At 48.5% G+C, this 15831-nt stretch overlaps 2 protein-coding genes across 5 annotated transcripts; one reads left to right on the forward strand and one right to left on the reverse strand.

Annotated features, from left to right (window-relative positions):
• The first annotated feature begins 1289 nt into the window (after positions 1–1289).
• On the forward strand, positions 1290–15309 carry MRPL11 (mitochondrial ribosomal protein L11). Of its 2 annotated transcripts, none has more exons than XM_083716369.1 (6): positions 1290–1445; positions 3446–3594; positions 11370–11465; positions 11862–11955; positions 13280–13439; positions 14749–15309. In XM_083716369.1, exons 2-6 carry the CDS (start codon positions 3469–3471, stop codon positions 14852–14854), a joined length of 582 nt encoding a protein of 193 aa, XP_083572495.1. In that variant the 5' UTR covers positions 1290–1445; positions 3446–3468; the 3' UTR covers positions 14855–15309. The 2 variants fall into 2 exon arrangements, with proteins under 2 accessions (XP_083572495.1, XP_083572496.1); XM_083716370.1 differs by having other exon boundaries at positions 1370–1434.
• On the reverse strand, positions 4130–10750 carry LOC310833644 (transmembrane protein 121-like). Of its 3 annotated transcripts, none has more exons than XM_083716322.1 (3): positions 10191–10750; positions 7178–7307; positions 4130–6579 (listed from the first exon to the last, which is right to left on the reverse strand). In XM_083716322.1, exon 3 carries the CDS (start codon positions 6572–6574, stop codon positions 5336–5338), a length of 1239 nt encoding a protein of 412 aa, XP_083572448.1. In that variant the 5' UTR covers positions 6575–6579; positions 7178–7307; positions 10191–10750; the 3' UTR covers positions 4130–5335. The 3 variants fall into 3 exon arrangements, with proteins under 3 accessions (XP_083572448.1, XP_083572446.1, XP_083572447.1); XM_083716320.1 differs by lacking the exon at positions 7178–7307 and adding an exon at positions 7368–7789; XM_083716321.1 differs by lacking the exon at positions 10191–10750 and having other exon boundaries at positions 7178–9074.
• Positions 15310–15831: the final 522 nt, after the last annotated feature.

Genomic DNA, 15831 nt, shown 5'->3' on the forward strand with positions numbered 1-15831 from the left:
GGTTGTCAGCACCCGGGACAAGGCAAGTAATTTGCGCCCCCTAACCCATGGATTTTAGCACTCGGGCAGAGAGCTGTGAGTGCGAGCACGCCCCCCCCCCAGAGGTTGCGCCCGGTGCGGACGGCCCCCCCTATACCCCCCACGCTTCGCCACTGATCAGACGACACAGCGATTCTTCAAACAGCTCTTGTTTACTCACAGGCCAGAACAGAACTGAACTGAAGGGTTCAGCCAGCCTGCTTATAGAGAGCTCCACTAGAATGCAATAGTAACCATTTTCTGTAACTATCCAATCACTGAACGTCACTTTCATTTGCATTTGGGACCTGCCTTGAGGCATATTGTTGGTCACTGTGAGAAGACTGTGATGGGCCATTGGCCCGATCCAGCAGCTGCGCTCTGCTTAATCTTCTTAGGTTCTCTCCATGGCCTTCTTTGGACAGTTCTCTCCCTCTTGCCCTTCCTACGTCAGCCTGGCCAATGCTCAGGTGTTAAATTGTGGGTGAACATATCAGACGACACAGCGATTCTTCAAACAGCTCTTGTTTACTCATAGGCCAGAACAGAACTGAACTGAAGGGTTCAGCCAGCCTGCTTATATAGAGCTCCACTAGAACGCAACAGTAACCATTTTTTGTAACTATCCAATCACTGAACGTCACTTTCAATCCCTTATTTGCATATGTGGACCTGAGTGAAAACTATCTACAGTATCCCCCTGCTGGCCCAGGGTGAGAACTTCAGTACATAACAGTCACCCCACTCCTGTTACAGGGTTTTGGGGAGGCAGTGATGAGAGAGATAGTAGTTTAGGACAGCCCTGCAGTGTGGTCCACAGCAGATCAGAAGAAGAGCTGAGGCTGATTTGTTGGATTGCCAGCCAAAAAAAATCCCTCATATGAAAACCCCTTGAGAAGATTGCAAAAAACAACAACAATCCATATATCCCCTCCTGGAACTTCTCCAGGGTAAACCCAGTACAGTACTGGATTGCATGTAAAAGTCATGCATGTCGTTGACTTGCATGAAGCTGAACTGAGTTTTATATATCTCTGCTCATCTATCCATCTACCTAACGAACTAACTAATTATATTAAGTGGAGCTTACTTCTGAGTAATATTACATCTTTTGCTCCTTTTTGGCGGGACAAGAGGGACGCATTTGCTGCCATGCTTAATCGCAGTTGCGTTAAAATCTCAACTGATTTCCACGAGTAACTATTTTCTGCTCTGACACTTGCAAGTCGAGTTGTGCGCCTCTCTAATTTCTTAGCTCTGTGCTGAGGACTGCGGTTGCTATGGGGACGGACGCCATTTTGGGCAGCTTGGTGGCGAGGGAAGGGGGGAAAGGAGAAGCGTTCCCAGAATTCAGCGCGCCTTTGACCTCCATGACCCAAGATGGCTGCGCCCAGGGCCGCGGAGGAAACGCTTTGAGTGAGTGGAAGGTAAGAGGGGTCAGTGGCTGAAAAGATGCGGGGAGGTTGAACTTGGGGTGACCAACGGGGAGAGTGAGCCTGGAAGTTGCCTTAGACCGTTCGCCCATGTAGTCTAGCGTTGTCTGCACTGACTGGCAGCGGCTCTGCAGGGATTGGAGCTTCTGCACGCAGAGACTGTGCTTTGCCACTGAGTTATGGCGCTTCCCCCTAAGAGCAAATTTAGGGGTTTAAATAGACATGCAGCTGAAGCCACACCAGTCTTTTAAAGCACTGTGATAGCCCTTTAAGAGTCATGGGAACTGGAGTCTCCTAAGAGTGCTGAGAGTTGTTGGAAAGCCTCTGTTCCCCTCGTAGGGCTACAATTGTCAGAGTTCCCTGGGAATAAGAATTGATGGTTAAATACTATATAGAAGGAGTGCATCCCCAGCTGCACTTTAGCCCATGTTTGGGAAGCAGAAGCTGGTTGTTGCTCTGGGTTAATAGCACCTTAATGCAAAGAGGTTACTTTTCTAAATGTGGTATCACTAGAATGATTTCTCACCCCTGACCTTCAGCCTTTCCCTTCCTGAAACTGAGCCAAGACCCCCATGTCCCATAATTCCTCCTAAAAAGTACCCTATTCCTTCAGCTATATTTTCAGAAAATATATCTAGCAGATTCTCAAAGCCCAGCTGCAGCGTTGGTCTCTCCTGATGTCCTCTTTGGGCTCCAGGAAGGGTCTCCTCGTGAGCCATGAGGACTCATGAGCTATCTCCTGCAATTTTCAGGTTAGAATGTCACAGGCTAGCCAGTTGCACATAAGTGAGGGGGGGGGGGACTTGTAGTCAGTGTTAGAAATTCAGGTGTATAAGCTAGGTGCCAAATGGCAACTTAAACCTAGGTTACGGTTGCCACAACAGAATGTCTGTTCGCCAGGGTGTTGGACGAGATGACTCCTGGGGTCCCTTCTAATACTGTGATTCTATGATCTCGATTAAATTGCTGCACTGTAGCTTGCTCTTGCAACAATTCACTGCAAGAAGTAGAAACACACACAGTGGAAATGGAAATAGAAATTAACTAAGGATTAAGGCAGAGGTTTACAAACTGTGGTTGCCAACCTGGCGCCCAGAAGTCTCCACGGAGTCGTAATTGGACCTGCACCAGTAGCAAAATGCGCCTGGCGCCTGGGGAATTTTGATCAATGCCTGTGGTTGGATTTCCATGGTAGCAATAGGCTCCAATAGGCTCTGGCTCCACCTCCTGTTGGCCTGATTTCTGCCATATCAGTCACAAGGGACACCAGCTACCCCAACTTGTCACTGCATTTCTTCCAGTTTGGGTTAAAGATTACTGATGCTTTAGAGCAGTGGTTCCCAACCATTTTTTTGGCCATGCCCCACCTAAGCACCTCTAAAATCCTGATGCCCTCCCCACTGTGACATATAATTCTTGTTATTCAAAAAGTGAACTCCTGTTCACATGTAGGAAGCCTAAAAGGCCATTCACTGTTAATAACTCATTCTCGATTTGCCCCCCTTAAAAATCAAATTGCCCCCCCTCCCGTGGTCCGTGTGCCCCATGTTGGGAACCACGGCTTTAGAGTATTGATTCTTATGTGCTGGTTTTTAGATACTTTGATTATTTCGTCTTTCCCCAGCTTGGAGTCTTCCAGATTTCTGTGGGTATAGGACGGTAAATAAATAATAGGACGGTAAATAAATAATAAATAATAATAAATAATAAATAAATAAATAATAAAAATAAATAATAACAATTCCCATAATTCCTGACCGTGGGTCATTCCGACTGGGGCTAATGAAAGTTGTAGTCCAAAACATTTGGAGGGCACCAGGTTGGGGAAGATTATCTTTTCCTGAGTTGTATATAGTTTTAAGCCATTGTTACTTCTCCTTAGTTGTGAAATTGATGTTCTTTTGATTTTATATGTGGTTTTTTGTAATCTGTCCACAGATGACATTGTCTAGAAATCTTTTTAATAATATTAAATTTGACTTTTTCTAATTCAGATCTAGCCAGAACTTGAATTACGATGTCGAAGATATCCCGTGCTGCTTCTAAAGCAGTACAAAAGGTGGACCCTGGAAATTTGATCCGGTCGATCATCCGAGCTGGGCAGGCTGTTCCTGGACCACCCTTAGGACCTATCCTTGGGCAGGTATGCATGGGAGAGGGTTAGGAGGAATGGAGGTCTAGCAGAATTGAAGTGTGAGGCTAGATAACTGAGGGAGTTTCATTTGTGAGCGGGCCACAGTTTGGGACATAAATTGGCTCCTTTTAAAAAACAATCATTTTTGCTGTTTTCTTCTCTGCCTTTGATTAAAATCACTGGTATTATTCATAATGAAAATTATGAAGGTGTAGCTAACTGACTGGAAGGTGGCAATTGAGTGCTTGGGCTTGGATCAACTGAGCAGTTATACTGTTTGGCTTGGAAACCCACTCCCTAGTCCTTCGATTGCATGAACTTGTTGGGATTATTCTGAACCTTCTCCCCTCCATCTCCCCCCGCCCCCATCTGTACCATGGCAGTGAGGTATATATGTATACGCGCACAAAATTAGCAGCTAAGTCTTGAAACGCTGAGCAATGTGTTGTGGAGGCCCTGCTGTTAAACCCCAGATGTGTGTAGAAGTTGATTGCCCTTGTTCACTGGTAAGAGTGGGCAGGGGGGAAGAACACTCTCGACATGCTTAGAGGCACTCTCTTCTTTATTGCTTCACTTTCTGGAGCTGAACCCCCAACTCAGATACAATCCTTATCCAATCGTAAGCGAAATAGAGTGAATCACAGCCACATAGTTTGGTTAGTCATTTTGCTAAGCTGCTTTTCTTAGGATAAAGGACATGGAAGTGGTGATTTCCTTTAAGAAACTGTTTTGGCAATTTTGAGAATAGAAGATAGAAATGAAGCTGGCTGCAAGAGCAAAAAAACTTTCCCACTCCCTCGGCGGCAGGATAGTGTCTCCCAGACCTCCTTTGTAGTACGAAGAAGCACATGTTGCGAGATTTGATTTCTAAGGACACACGTGACAAAACTTAACTCTGCTGTTTCTGAGCTTATGGGGGGCAGATCAATTACTGTAACAAAATTAGGAACCCAAGACATAAGAGCAGAGCCTAGTTCTTCTGTGCCCATTATGCTCAGGTGACTGAAGGTGCTTCCAGATGTGGATGATTTAGCAGCAGCTGATCATTTCCATTCTGCTTTAACCCAGAACCTGAACAGTATCTAATTCCAGACTTCTAGAATCCAAACAAAATACTGTAGTCCAAGCGAGCAGTCCTTGTATCCCAGTCCCATATATTATGGAGGAAGTCATTTTTACTGGGGCCATGGTGTGTGTATTAGGTCGGGGGGGGGGGAGTTAAGTATTCCCACCCCACCATTAGCTGCACTCTCCTACTGCAAAGGAGGGGAGTGGGGACTGATACAAAGGCAACAATATTTGGAGAGGGAGGAGCTAAAGTGACGGCAGTGATTCTTAGACAGGAGAGGCAGACCACAGAGAAAGACATTTCTCAAGCACAATCTGTACAGGGCATCATTGACTTGTCTAGGCTGCAGCAGCTGGGTTATCTACACCTGAGAAAATAGTGTGTAGCATCCATTTTTATGTTTAAATGGGATTTTCTGAGCTGGGGTTGAGGGGAGGAAGTTGAATAGGGAAAACATGAGATGAGGTTGTTTTGATTGTGTAGATGCCCTGCAAAAAGTGTGTCAATGAAGTGTGACTTTCTCACAGCAAATGACCGCTGTAGAGGCAGCCTCCCCCTATGAAGGTTCTGTTGTTACACCCTTGCTGATACACCCAGTGCCCTTTTGGCCCTCTGTTCCCAGTGAGGGCACCCAAGAGAAAAGTGAGGCTGTTTGCCAGACAGCATCACAGAAAAGGTATCTCACAGTCCGCCCCAGACAGACTTGAGCTGTATGTGCTGACCTGTTCTGAGTCCTCTGGAAGTGGAGGGACCAGTGGCGGCTGGTGGCGCTCTTGGGGAGAGTTGAGTAGTGTGCCTGCAGTGCTCTGACCCTTGGCTTTTAAGGTGGCAATGTCTGTGGAGCTGGTGGCTGGTAGTTTGGACGCAGCAGTGGAACTGTTCTTCTGTAGCCTGCGGCTGTCTGTAGGAGACTTCAGCCACTGCTTGTGGTGGTTCACCTGGGCTGTGTCCATAGGGCATGCCAGCCATGGCCTGAGCACACTTGCAAACCCTGTCAGGTGTCAGGTGCCCATGGTGTGTTTCATCTGTGTTTCTACGGAGCTGCTCATCCGTTGGCTGAGTATGTTCAAGGCCCCGGCTGCCTCGGATGTGGCTGTGGCCTGTTTCCCTTCTGCCCCGAGTGCTTCTGTGGTGCTGGAGGGCAGCGCAGCACTTTAGCGCAATGGCCAAGAAGTTCTTCCCCATGAAGATGGAGGAGATGCGCTGGTCATGGCAGAGGAGCAACAGCCCCCCGCGGATAAAGATGGTGGCCACATTGACGCTGGCCAGACTCAGGAGCGGGTAGAGAGCGCCAGGGCGAGGGCCCTGCACCCCCAGCTCATTTAGCGAGACGCAAGGGAGAATCAGCAGGAGGCCATAGCAGTAGAAGAAGGTCAGGCCCTCAGCCCACAGGGGGAGCACCCGCCGCTGCGGCTCCCACAGGCTGGCCTGAATCTCCAGCACATCCAGCAGGTCCAACACCACCCAAAAGAGGCGCCCGCGCAGTTCGTCTTTCTTCCGGAAGCTGGCGGAGGCCTGGGCCACCAGCTCAGTGGCTCCAAGGACCGTGTAAAGGGCAGGGATGCAGATGGAGAGCAGGAGGGTCAGGGTGCGCCGGGCCAGCGGGTCAGGCGCCCGCCCCTCGGTTGCGTAGTGCTGGTAGACGAAGTAGAGCTTGATCTCCAGCGCGAAGGCAAAAAGAAACCACAGCACCATGGCGTAGCCTCGCTGGGCCGGCCTCACCTCGCTGCCTACCCACATGGTCGCGTAGCGCAGCACAAGCAAAAAGAAGAGGTCCCCAGCCAGGGCAAGGGCGCCGACTCCCAGGCGCCGGGCCCCTGTGCTCTGCTCCACCAGGTAGACATCCATCGCCCCCATGGTGCAGACGATGACAACAGCTGCCACGCAGGTGTGTGGGATGTTGGGGGCCTGCTGCTCCATGGTGCCTTTTGGGGGGTGGAGAAAGAGGAGAGCATACAATGAAGGAAATTAAGAAGGAAGGTTGGGGGGCATTTCCCATCTGAAAGGGGTGAGAAAGAAAGAGCTCTGGAACATTGGAAACTGTCTTGTAATGAGTCAGACCCTGTGATCCCATCTAGCTGGTACTGCGTGCACTGACTGGCAGTGGCATTCCAGCGTTTCAGACAGGATTCTCTCCCAGCCCTGCCTGGAGAAGCTGGGGATCAATCCTGGGACCTTTTGCATGCAAAGGAAACTGAGCTTCAACGCTTCCAAATCTATGCATTTAATCAAATAAATAGGGGAGTGGGGAACCTTGGTCGTGGCCTATTTTTAATTAATTAATTACATTTCTATTTTATTTTTAGTTTGCTCATCAGCAAATATTTGCTTGGTGGCATATAAGCAAAACAATGCTAAAAAGAAAAAAGGAAAAAGGAAAATAACACAGTTAAAAATGAACAACAGTTATGTTACGACAGAGATAGCGTAAAAAAGGTCAAACTGAAAAAAACTATTAAAAAGCCTCTAGGTGAATAAAAAAAGGTATTTGCAACCACTGAAAAGGCTATAGAGGAGGCATACATGGGAAGAGGCAAGTCTTCTAGGGATGTGTAGGTAAAACCAGTGTCATCAGAGGTTGCAGGGGCCTTCTGGCTTCAGTGTCACGGCCAGGCTGGGGCTGTGGGTGGTTGCTGAAGCCTATTCACATGAGCTGCAAAGAACAGCAATGGGGTAGAGGGGCATATAAATAAACTTGCCTTGCTCCACTTACTTTGTGGCTCGTGCCAGCCTGTAGAAAAGGTCACTCTTGCTTCTGCACAGTTGAACTGCCTAGTTGGGGGTGCCTTCTTCATGCCCTGTCAGTATCCGTTGTCGGAAGGCTGAAGCAACCACCTTTGCCTTAAAACGCCGGATTGCTGATCCCATCTGATCACTGGAAACTCCATGACTGTGGACTTCGAAGCCTGGGGGTGGGGGTGGGGAACCTGCAAAGACCCATTGGTTTAAAACCTCCAATCACTTCTTCCCTGGTCAGTTCTCCTGAAAGCCCACCTCTTCTTTTCCTTCATCCCAAACCAGACCTAAGAGATTTGGGCTTTGAACCAGGAAGCCCCTCCTTCAAAACACGTCTGGACCATGAACTTCCTAGGCGGCCTTAGCAAAGCCCCTCTCAGTCTCCCCACCACCACCAGTCTGCAATAGGAGGATAAGAATGCAGGCCTACTTTTCAGGGTTGTTGCAAGGATTAAATGCAACCAGGCAATGCATGTAAAGCCCTTTGGGTATTCTTTAAAAATCTATATAATATCAGTTATGCCTCCCCCTGCTCCTCTGGAGGTCTCCCTGCAATCATTAACACCTTTACGCCATCAGGTAAAAACTTCTCCCAGGCATTTGATGGGTTATGAAGATTTTGCTGTCTATTATGGTATGCGTTTTGCTGCTGTTTTATTGGTCTGTTTTATAGGTTGTTGTAATTGCACTGTAATGCATTGTTCTTTTTTATTTTATGGTTAATGTATGTTATGTATGTCTTCAAGTTTTTGCAAGTGGCTTGGATAGTCTTTCTGTGGCAAGCAGCCAGTACGAATTCAGAAACACGTTAAACACTAACAAATTTATGATTGCATTAACTTTCATGGACTGCAGTTTGTGAAAACCTTTGCTGTAATAAATTTTTTGGGTCTTTTAAGGTGCCACAATACTTGTTGGTTTTTCTGCAACAGGCTGACACTGTCTCTTTGACTAGCATTAGGTACAACATGTTAATTCTGCATTTGTGTAAAGGTGTGGTTTTTTTTAGTCCTGAATCTACTGCTAATCAATTTTACTGGATCATCCCAAGTTTTAATGTTATCAGTGAAACAGGCAAATTCCGCTCCACCAACTTTCTGCTGCACACGAGTCACAGTTTTTAAAAACCTCAGCTCACCTTTCTTTTAACCATCTCTTTTTTCAAACTAAAAAGCCTCAAATGTTGTAACATTTCCTCCTAGCGCAGTTGCTGTCCAGCTCCCTGATAATTTTTGTTGCCCTTGTTTTCTGCACCTTTCCCAGCTCTGCATTATCCCTTTTTGTTCCCCGTGTGGCTGCACCATGGATTTCTGTAAAGGCATTGCAGTGCAATCAGTCTTACTTCCAGCCCTTTCCCTAATACAGTAATCACAGCCGTGGGACTGGCCTCTTTCAGTCCTGGCATGAAGCATTATTTATGAATTAATATTGATAATGAACCCTTCCTTAACTTTATTGTCACTTGGATGCCCGCATGGAGATTTTGTGCTGAGCACATCCAACGGGCTTAAATTTGAACCAGCAGTCAAGCTGGCTGAAGTTGCAATTAAGGAGAGGCTGCCCCTGCCCATGTGCAGAGTATGCGTTTAGACATCTAGGACAAGAGTGGGGGAGCATTTCCAGGTCAGAGTGCATAGCATCCAGACAGCTTGAGCACCCTGCCCCACAAATTTCCCCACAGGGTTACAGCCACCAAATAGATCCTCACAGCACAGTAATGACAGTTTTATGCTAACTCTGAACCAGCGCAGCAGTGGAGCAACAGAAGTGGATGCACAAAAACTAGACCTCTTTAGACAAACGTATCCACTACAACCCCAAGATCTCATTCTGGGTCAGTTCAGACACATTTCCCTGTCCATTCCTCCTGCCCCCCAGTAATCTCCACAAAACTGGGACATTCCTCCCTCCCACCCCTGAATTACCATACAAATCCTCAGCCTTCTTGAAAGGACAAGGCACTGGGATTTGGGACCCCCTCTGCCTGCTCAACTTGCTCAGACCAAGGTTTTCAGGAGCATGAAGGCTGTAGGAAGAGGCTTCAGAACAAGCAGGAGTGCAGAAGCCAAGGCCTGCCTGGAGGCACAATTTGCCCAGTGAGGAGAGAGAGAGAGAGAGAGAGAGAGAGAGAGAGAGAGAGAGACAGAGAGAGAGAGCTGCTCTGTACATCCCCAGAGGCACTCTTTCTCCTGCTCATATATCCTCAGGCGCATACCAGACAGGACTGGGAGGGAATGGGATCTTTCCCAGTTGTGAGTGAAATTCCCCCACCCAAGGAGTTGGGAACCACTTTGTGTACAGAGATAACAGGGAGGTATCCTGATTCTTGGGTTTTTATTAGACGAGGGAGCCTTGTAGAAAGTGTGCATGTGTGCCTGTTTTCGTGTGCCTGTTTGTGCATTATGCAGGAGGGGGAGTTGAGGGGAGGGACCTACGTATTTGCCGGACAAGTGCATGGGAGCACTTTCTCTCTCTCTCTCTCTCTCTCTCTCTCTCTCTCTCTCTCTCTGTGTGTGTGTGTGTGTGTGTTTGTGTGTCTGCTTGACTCTGTCCCTGTTCAGCCATCCTGTTTTTGCCACTGGGAGGGAGGGTGGGCTCTTGAGTCCTTGCCATTCACATCCTCCCCCTCCCCCTCCTCAGCTCTACAGTTGCTCCTTGTGCCAAAGGAAAGGCACACAGGATATCCTGGTTCGGCCCCCTCCCCACTGCTCGCGGGCGGGGTGGGGGATCTCTGGCGCATCCTCCCCTCCTCCCTTCTTCCAATACCTGCAGGGATCCGGCAGTGTGTGATTCTACCTACCTCTCCCGATGTGCTCAGAGCAAGGCAGAGACAGGGTGAGGCGGTCTGTTCTCCCTCAAGGAGGAGGAGGATCCCTGTGTGTGCGTCTCCCCACCCCCCGCCTGCTCTTGGACGGAGGATTTAAACACACACGTACACACAAAACTCCCTCGTTTCGCCTTCGCCGTCATTCATTTTTTCTTGCCCATTCAAAGGGCCAGGGCTGTGGGACTGTTTCCAAGTGGTTTTCATTTGAGCCTTCATTCAAGTCTGGCACAAATGAAGTAACCGTTGAGGGGGGGAGTGCCTCTGAGCATATGCTGAGTGCCTTTTCGGTCCCAGGGGCAGGTGACTCACTCGGCCACAGGTCTGGGTGTGCTCAGCACCCGGGCAGGAGGAAGCCTCTTGAGAAAAAGCCCCCTCACCCCTCCACCTTTGCCACCTTGAGTGGCATAGATGTGTAAGAAATGACTCTGTCCATCCAGGATTAAAGGAGGCAGCTGGTTCCAAACCAGAAGGGTTAATTATCATCCAGGCAGCTTGAGACTCAGCACCACTCTTTAGAAATAGACTGCTGTGCTGCACCTAAACGAGCCTACTGTAGATAGGTGAAATTTGCATTTCCTCCCCCTCCACTCTATTTTGCCTCTGAGCCTGCCCACTATTGGCCACATGGTCCCTGGAAGCATTCCCTTGGGCTGAACAAGGGATTCCTCCACCATCACCCCCACTGTTACCTCCCCCACCAAGCTTAGACAGGGCAGCTGTAGGAGAGTTTGCCCCTTCTGGGGAAAGGCTTGGGAGCTGAGTCCTGAAATCCTTCTAGCACCCAGAGAAAGGAAGATTGGGTAGAGACACAATAGCAGGCTTCAAGTAGCTGAAGGGCTGTCACTCACAAGATGGGACAGACTTGATTCTGGTCCAGACAGCAGGATTAGAAGCAATGGGGGGGGGGATGCCAGGGAGCAGATTTCAGCTACATGTGATACAGCCTACTCAGTAGTGGAACAGGCCACCTGGGGACGTGGTGGGCACTTACTCTCCAGGAGGCAATTCAGCTGAAAGCGGATCACCTTCTCCCAGGAATGCTGTGGTTGCATCCCGAATTCTTCCCAATCCTGCAAAGTGTTGGACTAGCTGCCCTCTGAATTTCCGTCTAAATCTCACTTTGCGTGATTCCTGTCTCTTGTCCCCCTCCAGAGAGGCATCTCCATTGGGCAATTCTGCAAGGATTTCAATGAGCGCACAAAGGACATCAAGGAAGGGATCCCTCTGCCCACACGCATCATTGTACGGGTGAGAAGAACATAATTTACCTATTTATGTAGAGGCAGGGCTGGAAACATCTTGCAGGCAGACGTCTGTCTTGAACATTGAGTGCCTGTGCCCCAGAGTTCAAATACTTCTGTGTTCAGCTTGCTCTGGAGGACCCCAGGTTGTGTTCCAACCACTTTTGACGTCTTACACAGAGCCAGATCCTTGGCCCATGTTGTATACAGTGACTGGTGGTAGTTCTCCTGAGACATCTGCTGTACCACTGAGTTACTAATAATAATGGATGTGGTAGTCCAGAACATCTGGAGGGCCCCACGCCTGGGTTTGCACCTCATTTTTTTGTTTGCGCCTTTGCCAGAGATCTTAAGGCATGGCTGACTTAACTCTCTTCCCTTTTCCCTGTACTCCTTTTTGCAGCCTGACCGATCGTACGAGCTTCAGATAAACAAGCCAACAGCTACATATTTTCTGTTGTCAGCGGCTGGCATAGAAAAGGGAGCAACAAATCCTGGTGAGAGACACAACCAGGGAGGGAAGCTGATGGGTAGGGTGAGGGTCCAGGGGCAAAGCACTGGCGAGAACGGCAGAAAGGAGCCATCTGAGCACCAGAGCTGGGGGGGACACGGGACCAGCAGCCCCCGTCCTGGCAGTGTTGTCACCAGTGGCTTCTTGGTTGGGATTGGTTTTCCCACCTGTTTGTCAGGGCTCAAATCACTTAAGTACAGTGGAACCTTGCTTCCTGAATGCCTTAGTTGCTGAACAAATCAGCTCCCTAATACTGCAAACCCAAAACTGACTGTTCCAGTTTGTGAATGTTTTTTGGACACTCCTGCAGCCAATTAGAAGCCACGCCTTGGTTTTCAAATGGTTTCTGGAGTCTTCTAATGCTGTGCAGGATGTTTTTTCCATTTGTTGTTTTTGCTGTGACAGTCTAGCACAGTCTCTGGAGTTACCACTAAGTACATGCCCCACATTAGGGACACGGGTGGCGCTGTGGGTTAAACCACAGAGCCTAGTGTTATGTACTGAAATTCTCACCCTGGGCCAGCAAGGGTATACTGTAGATAGTTTTCACTCAGGTACACATATGCTAATAAGGGATCGAAAGTGACGTTCAGTGATTGGATAGTTACAGAAAATGGTTACTGTTGCGTTCTAGTGGAGCTCTATATAAGCAGGCTGGCTGAACCCTTCGGTTCAGTTCTGTTCTGGCCTGTGAATAAACAAGAGCTGTTTGAAGAATCGCTGTGTCATTTGATATGTTCACCCACAACTTAACACCTAGGACTTGCCGATCAGAAGGTTGGCGGTTCGAATCGCCGTGACGGGGTGAGCTCCTGTTGCTCGGTCCCTGCTCCTGCCAACCTAGCAGTTTGAAAACACGTCAAAGTGCAAGTAGATAAATAGTTACTGCTCCGGCGGGAAGGTAAATGGCGTTTCTGTGCGCTGCTCTGGTTTGCCAGAAGCGGCTTAGTCATGCTGGCCACATGACCCGGAAGCTGTACACTGGCTCTCTCGGCCAATAAAGCAAGATGAGCAGCGCGACCCCAGAGTTGGCCACGACTGGACCTAATGGTCAGGGGTCCCTTTACCTTTACTTTTACATGCCCCACATTAGAACAGGCTCAAAATTGTGTTGGGGGAAGCATAAGCCTTGGAGTTTGACTATTTTGAGTTCAAATGAATTTTTCCCCTCTCTCATGTGCATGATAATGCACATGGCTAAAAATGTTGGGAGTTTCGAGGTGTGCTGGGATTTCCCCCTCTTGGGCTTTGGTAGCAAACCTCCAACTGGCTCTTCCTGGCTTTAAGACCCTCTCTATGCTGTGCTGCAGGGCATGAGGTGGCAGGAATGGTGACCTTGAAGCACTTGTATGAAATTGCCCTGGTGAAGTCTCAGGACCCGAACTTCGTGCTCCGCGACACGCCGCTCGAGAAGGTCGTCCGGTCGCTCATGGGGACTGCCCGGTCGCTGGGCATCAAGGTGGTGAAAGAGTAAGTGACTGGTGCCCATGGGAACCAGTGGCTGAAGAGCACAAACCTTGGGAAGAATCCACGAGGCAGCAGACAAGCAGACTCTGGTTGCAGTTTGCATACGGCGATAAACCAGGCTTCTCGGTTTATTGAATGAGCAGGGGGCTGGTCCATGGTATCTTCCCAATTTGCCCCACCTTTGGGGCAGGCAGGAGTAGGAAACTGGGAAGCCTCAGCTTCCTGCTCTGCCCAAAAGAGGGGTCATAGTTTCTTGCTTCCTTAACAGCTTGGGACCAGTTTACTTAAGGGATCTCCCCACCACCCCAGTTGGATCACTTTGATCTGCAGAACTTGCAGTTTGACTAAAGCCACACCATCCCAGTCCACATTTGCAGGGATTTGACCCTTTAGTGTGGCAGCACATTTGCTGTGGAGCTCTGTGCCTATTGACATCAGGCGGTTGCTCTCACTATATTGTTTTGTTGTTGCTCTATTTATAACTCACCTTTTCTCCATGGACATGGTCCTCGTCCTCCCAGTTTTATCCCCACAACAACCCTGTGAGGTAGGACAGCTGCTGCAAACATTTTCCAGCAAACCCACCCAGGCATTTTGCTTAGCTACCTCTATTTGTTTCAAAAGGTTTTATTGATTTCATCTGTGTTTGGGTGACGATGGTTTTGTGCCTATTTATTTTTCTTTTCGTTTGTGGATTTCGGCCCCTTTTGAGCTACAGTGGGAGAGCTCTCTGATCGATCGGTTGACCAATCTTCTAAACAAATAGCAAGCCAACAACAAGTGGTGGCTTCAGGTGGGCTGGTGCTTATTCAGAAAGTATGGATCACGGTCATGTGTTAATGTAGCCTCTGCTTCCTGGCCTGGTTTTTTTTGGGGGGGGGTTAGGCGGTGGTGGGAAGAGAGAGTATTGTGGGGGGAAACAATAACTGAAATTTGGTGACCCTCGATGCCATCGTAAGGAGAGGCTGTTGGTGGGAACCAGGATACAACGGGCAGCCAAAGTAACTTGCCAGGTGGGATGGAGTTTCCTGGCAGGTGGGTCACTGTTGCTTGCCCAGGAGGGGTGAGGCAGCAGAGAGGTGGACATTGCACTGCCCTCCCTGCTGCTTCACCCTTCTCCCTCCCTGTAAGCAACAGTGACCTTCCTCCCAGGAAGCTGGTTGAGCAGCCCTGCCCCACCTGGGGAGCCCCACCTGAGCAGCATACCCTGTGAAGCAGCAGAGAAAGGTGTGGGGCAGAACTGGAAACGGGGCAGATAGGCTTGACGTGAAGCAAGGAGGTGCAATTCTCTTTCCTCTTCCCCCTCCTCCAGACTTCATGCAGAGGAATATGCTGCTTTCCTGAAGGAGCGCGAAGAGTTATTGGCAGCTCAGGCTGAAGCAAAGGAAGCCGAACTGGCAGCTGCAAAGAAGAAATGAGACCACCTCCCTCCATTTGGGCACACTGAGATTCAGATCCCCAGAGTGCTTGGAGTGTGAATGGCGCCGGCTTCTCACTTGTCCCGTCTGCTGTGCACTGGGAGCTAAGTCTGCCCAGTGACTGGTTTGGTGATGCCTTGCTGAAGAAGACAGGGAGGAAGGCGAGAGGGTCAGGTCTGGTCTGACTCTGGAACTCCCTATGTAATTATTGTCAGTCCCTTTTCAGTAAATGTTATCTTTTTTAATAAAAAAAAAATCTCACAATTTTCCTCTGTGTCTTCGAATGTCTGTGCTGTGTTTATCTTTCCTCTCCCTGAATCTTTTAAAAAGTTATTTAACAAGACCTATTTCCTGCTTAATCACCAAAAACTCTGAGTAAATACATGCTCCTTAAAAATAATGAATCTAGGTTCATTTGAAAAACACAAATAAACTTGGAAGATGGAAGGAAAAAAGTTGACCTAAAATTTATCAAGAAACGAATTGGAGCAAAAGTCTAAAACAAATATACAAAATAAAATAAAATCACATTCTAAAGTTAAAAATCTCGGCGAGCTTGCCTACACAAAAGTGTTTTTAGCAGGTGTTGAAAACAATATAGCAAAAGCGCCTTCCTAATATCAGTTGACAGGGAGTTCTAGAGAGCAGGTGCTGTCATAGTGAGGAGCTGATTCCTTGCAGTTGGGGAACGAACATTACATGGCACTTGCAGAAGCGCCAGTTCCACAGGTTGAGATGGTTACATGGACACATATAACTTATCATTCAAAGAAGGAGTAATACATCAAACATAAAAAGACTTCCCTGAACGGGTCTGCCTTCAGATGTCTTCTAAAAGTAATATAGTTGTTTATTTCCTTGAAATCTGATGGGAGGGCGTTCCACAGGGTGGGCACCACTACCGAGAAAGCCCTCTTCCTGGTTCCTTATAACCTCACTTTTCACAGTGTGGGAACCTCCAGAAGGCCCTCAGAGCT

Source organism: Podarcis gaigeae (genome assembly GCF_964106915.1).
Source record: "Podarcis gaigeae genome assembly, chromosome: 16".
In the NCBI taxonomy this organism is placed as follows: domain Eukaryota; kingdom Metazoa; phylum Chordata; class Lepidosauria; order Squamata; family Lacertidae; genus Podarcis; species Podarcis gaigeae.

What these genes read in the sequence shown, in the direction of transcription:
- LOC310833644 (XM_083716320.1), bottom strand. Translation starts at nt 7,449, where the DNA reads ATGAAGAAGGCACCCCCAACTAGGCAGTTCAACTGTGCAGAAGCAAGA. An exon ending in AGGCTGGCACGAGCCACAAA is followed by an intron (nt 6,580 to 7,367) that starts GTAAGTGGAGCA and finishes ACCCCCCAAAAG; the next exon opens with GCACCATGGAGCAGCAGGCC.
- MRPL11 (XM_083716369.1), top strand. Translation starts at nt 3,469, where the DNA reads ATGTCGAAGATATCCCGTGCTGCTTCTAAAGCAGTACAAAAGGTGGAC. An exon ending in CCACACGCATCATTGTACGG is followed by an intron (nt 11,466 to 11,861) that starts GTGAGAAGAACA and finishes TCCTTTTTGCAG; the next exon opens with CCTGACCGATCGTACGAGCT. An exon ending in GGCATCAAGGTGGTGAAAGA is followed by an intron (nt 13,440 to 14,748) that starts GTAAGTGACTGG and finishes CCCCTCCTCCAG; the next exon opens with ACTTCATGCAGAGGAATATG.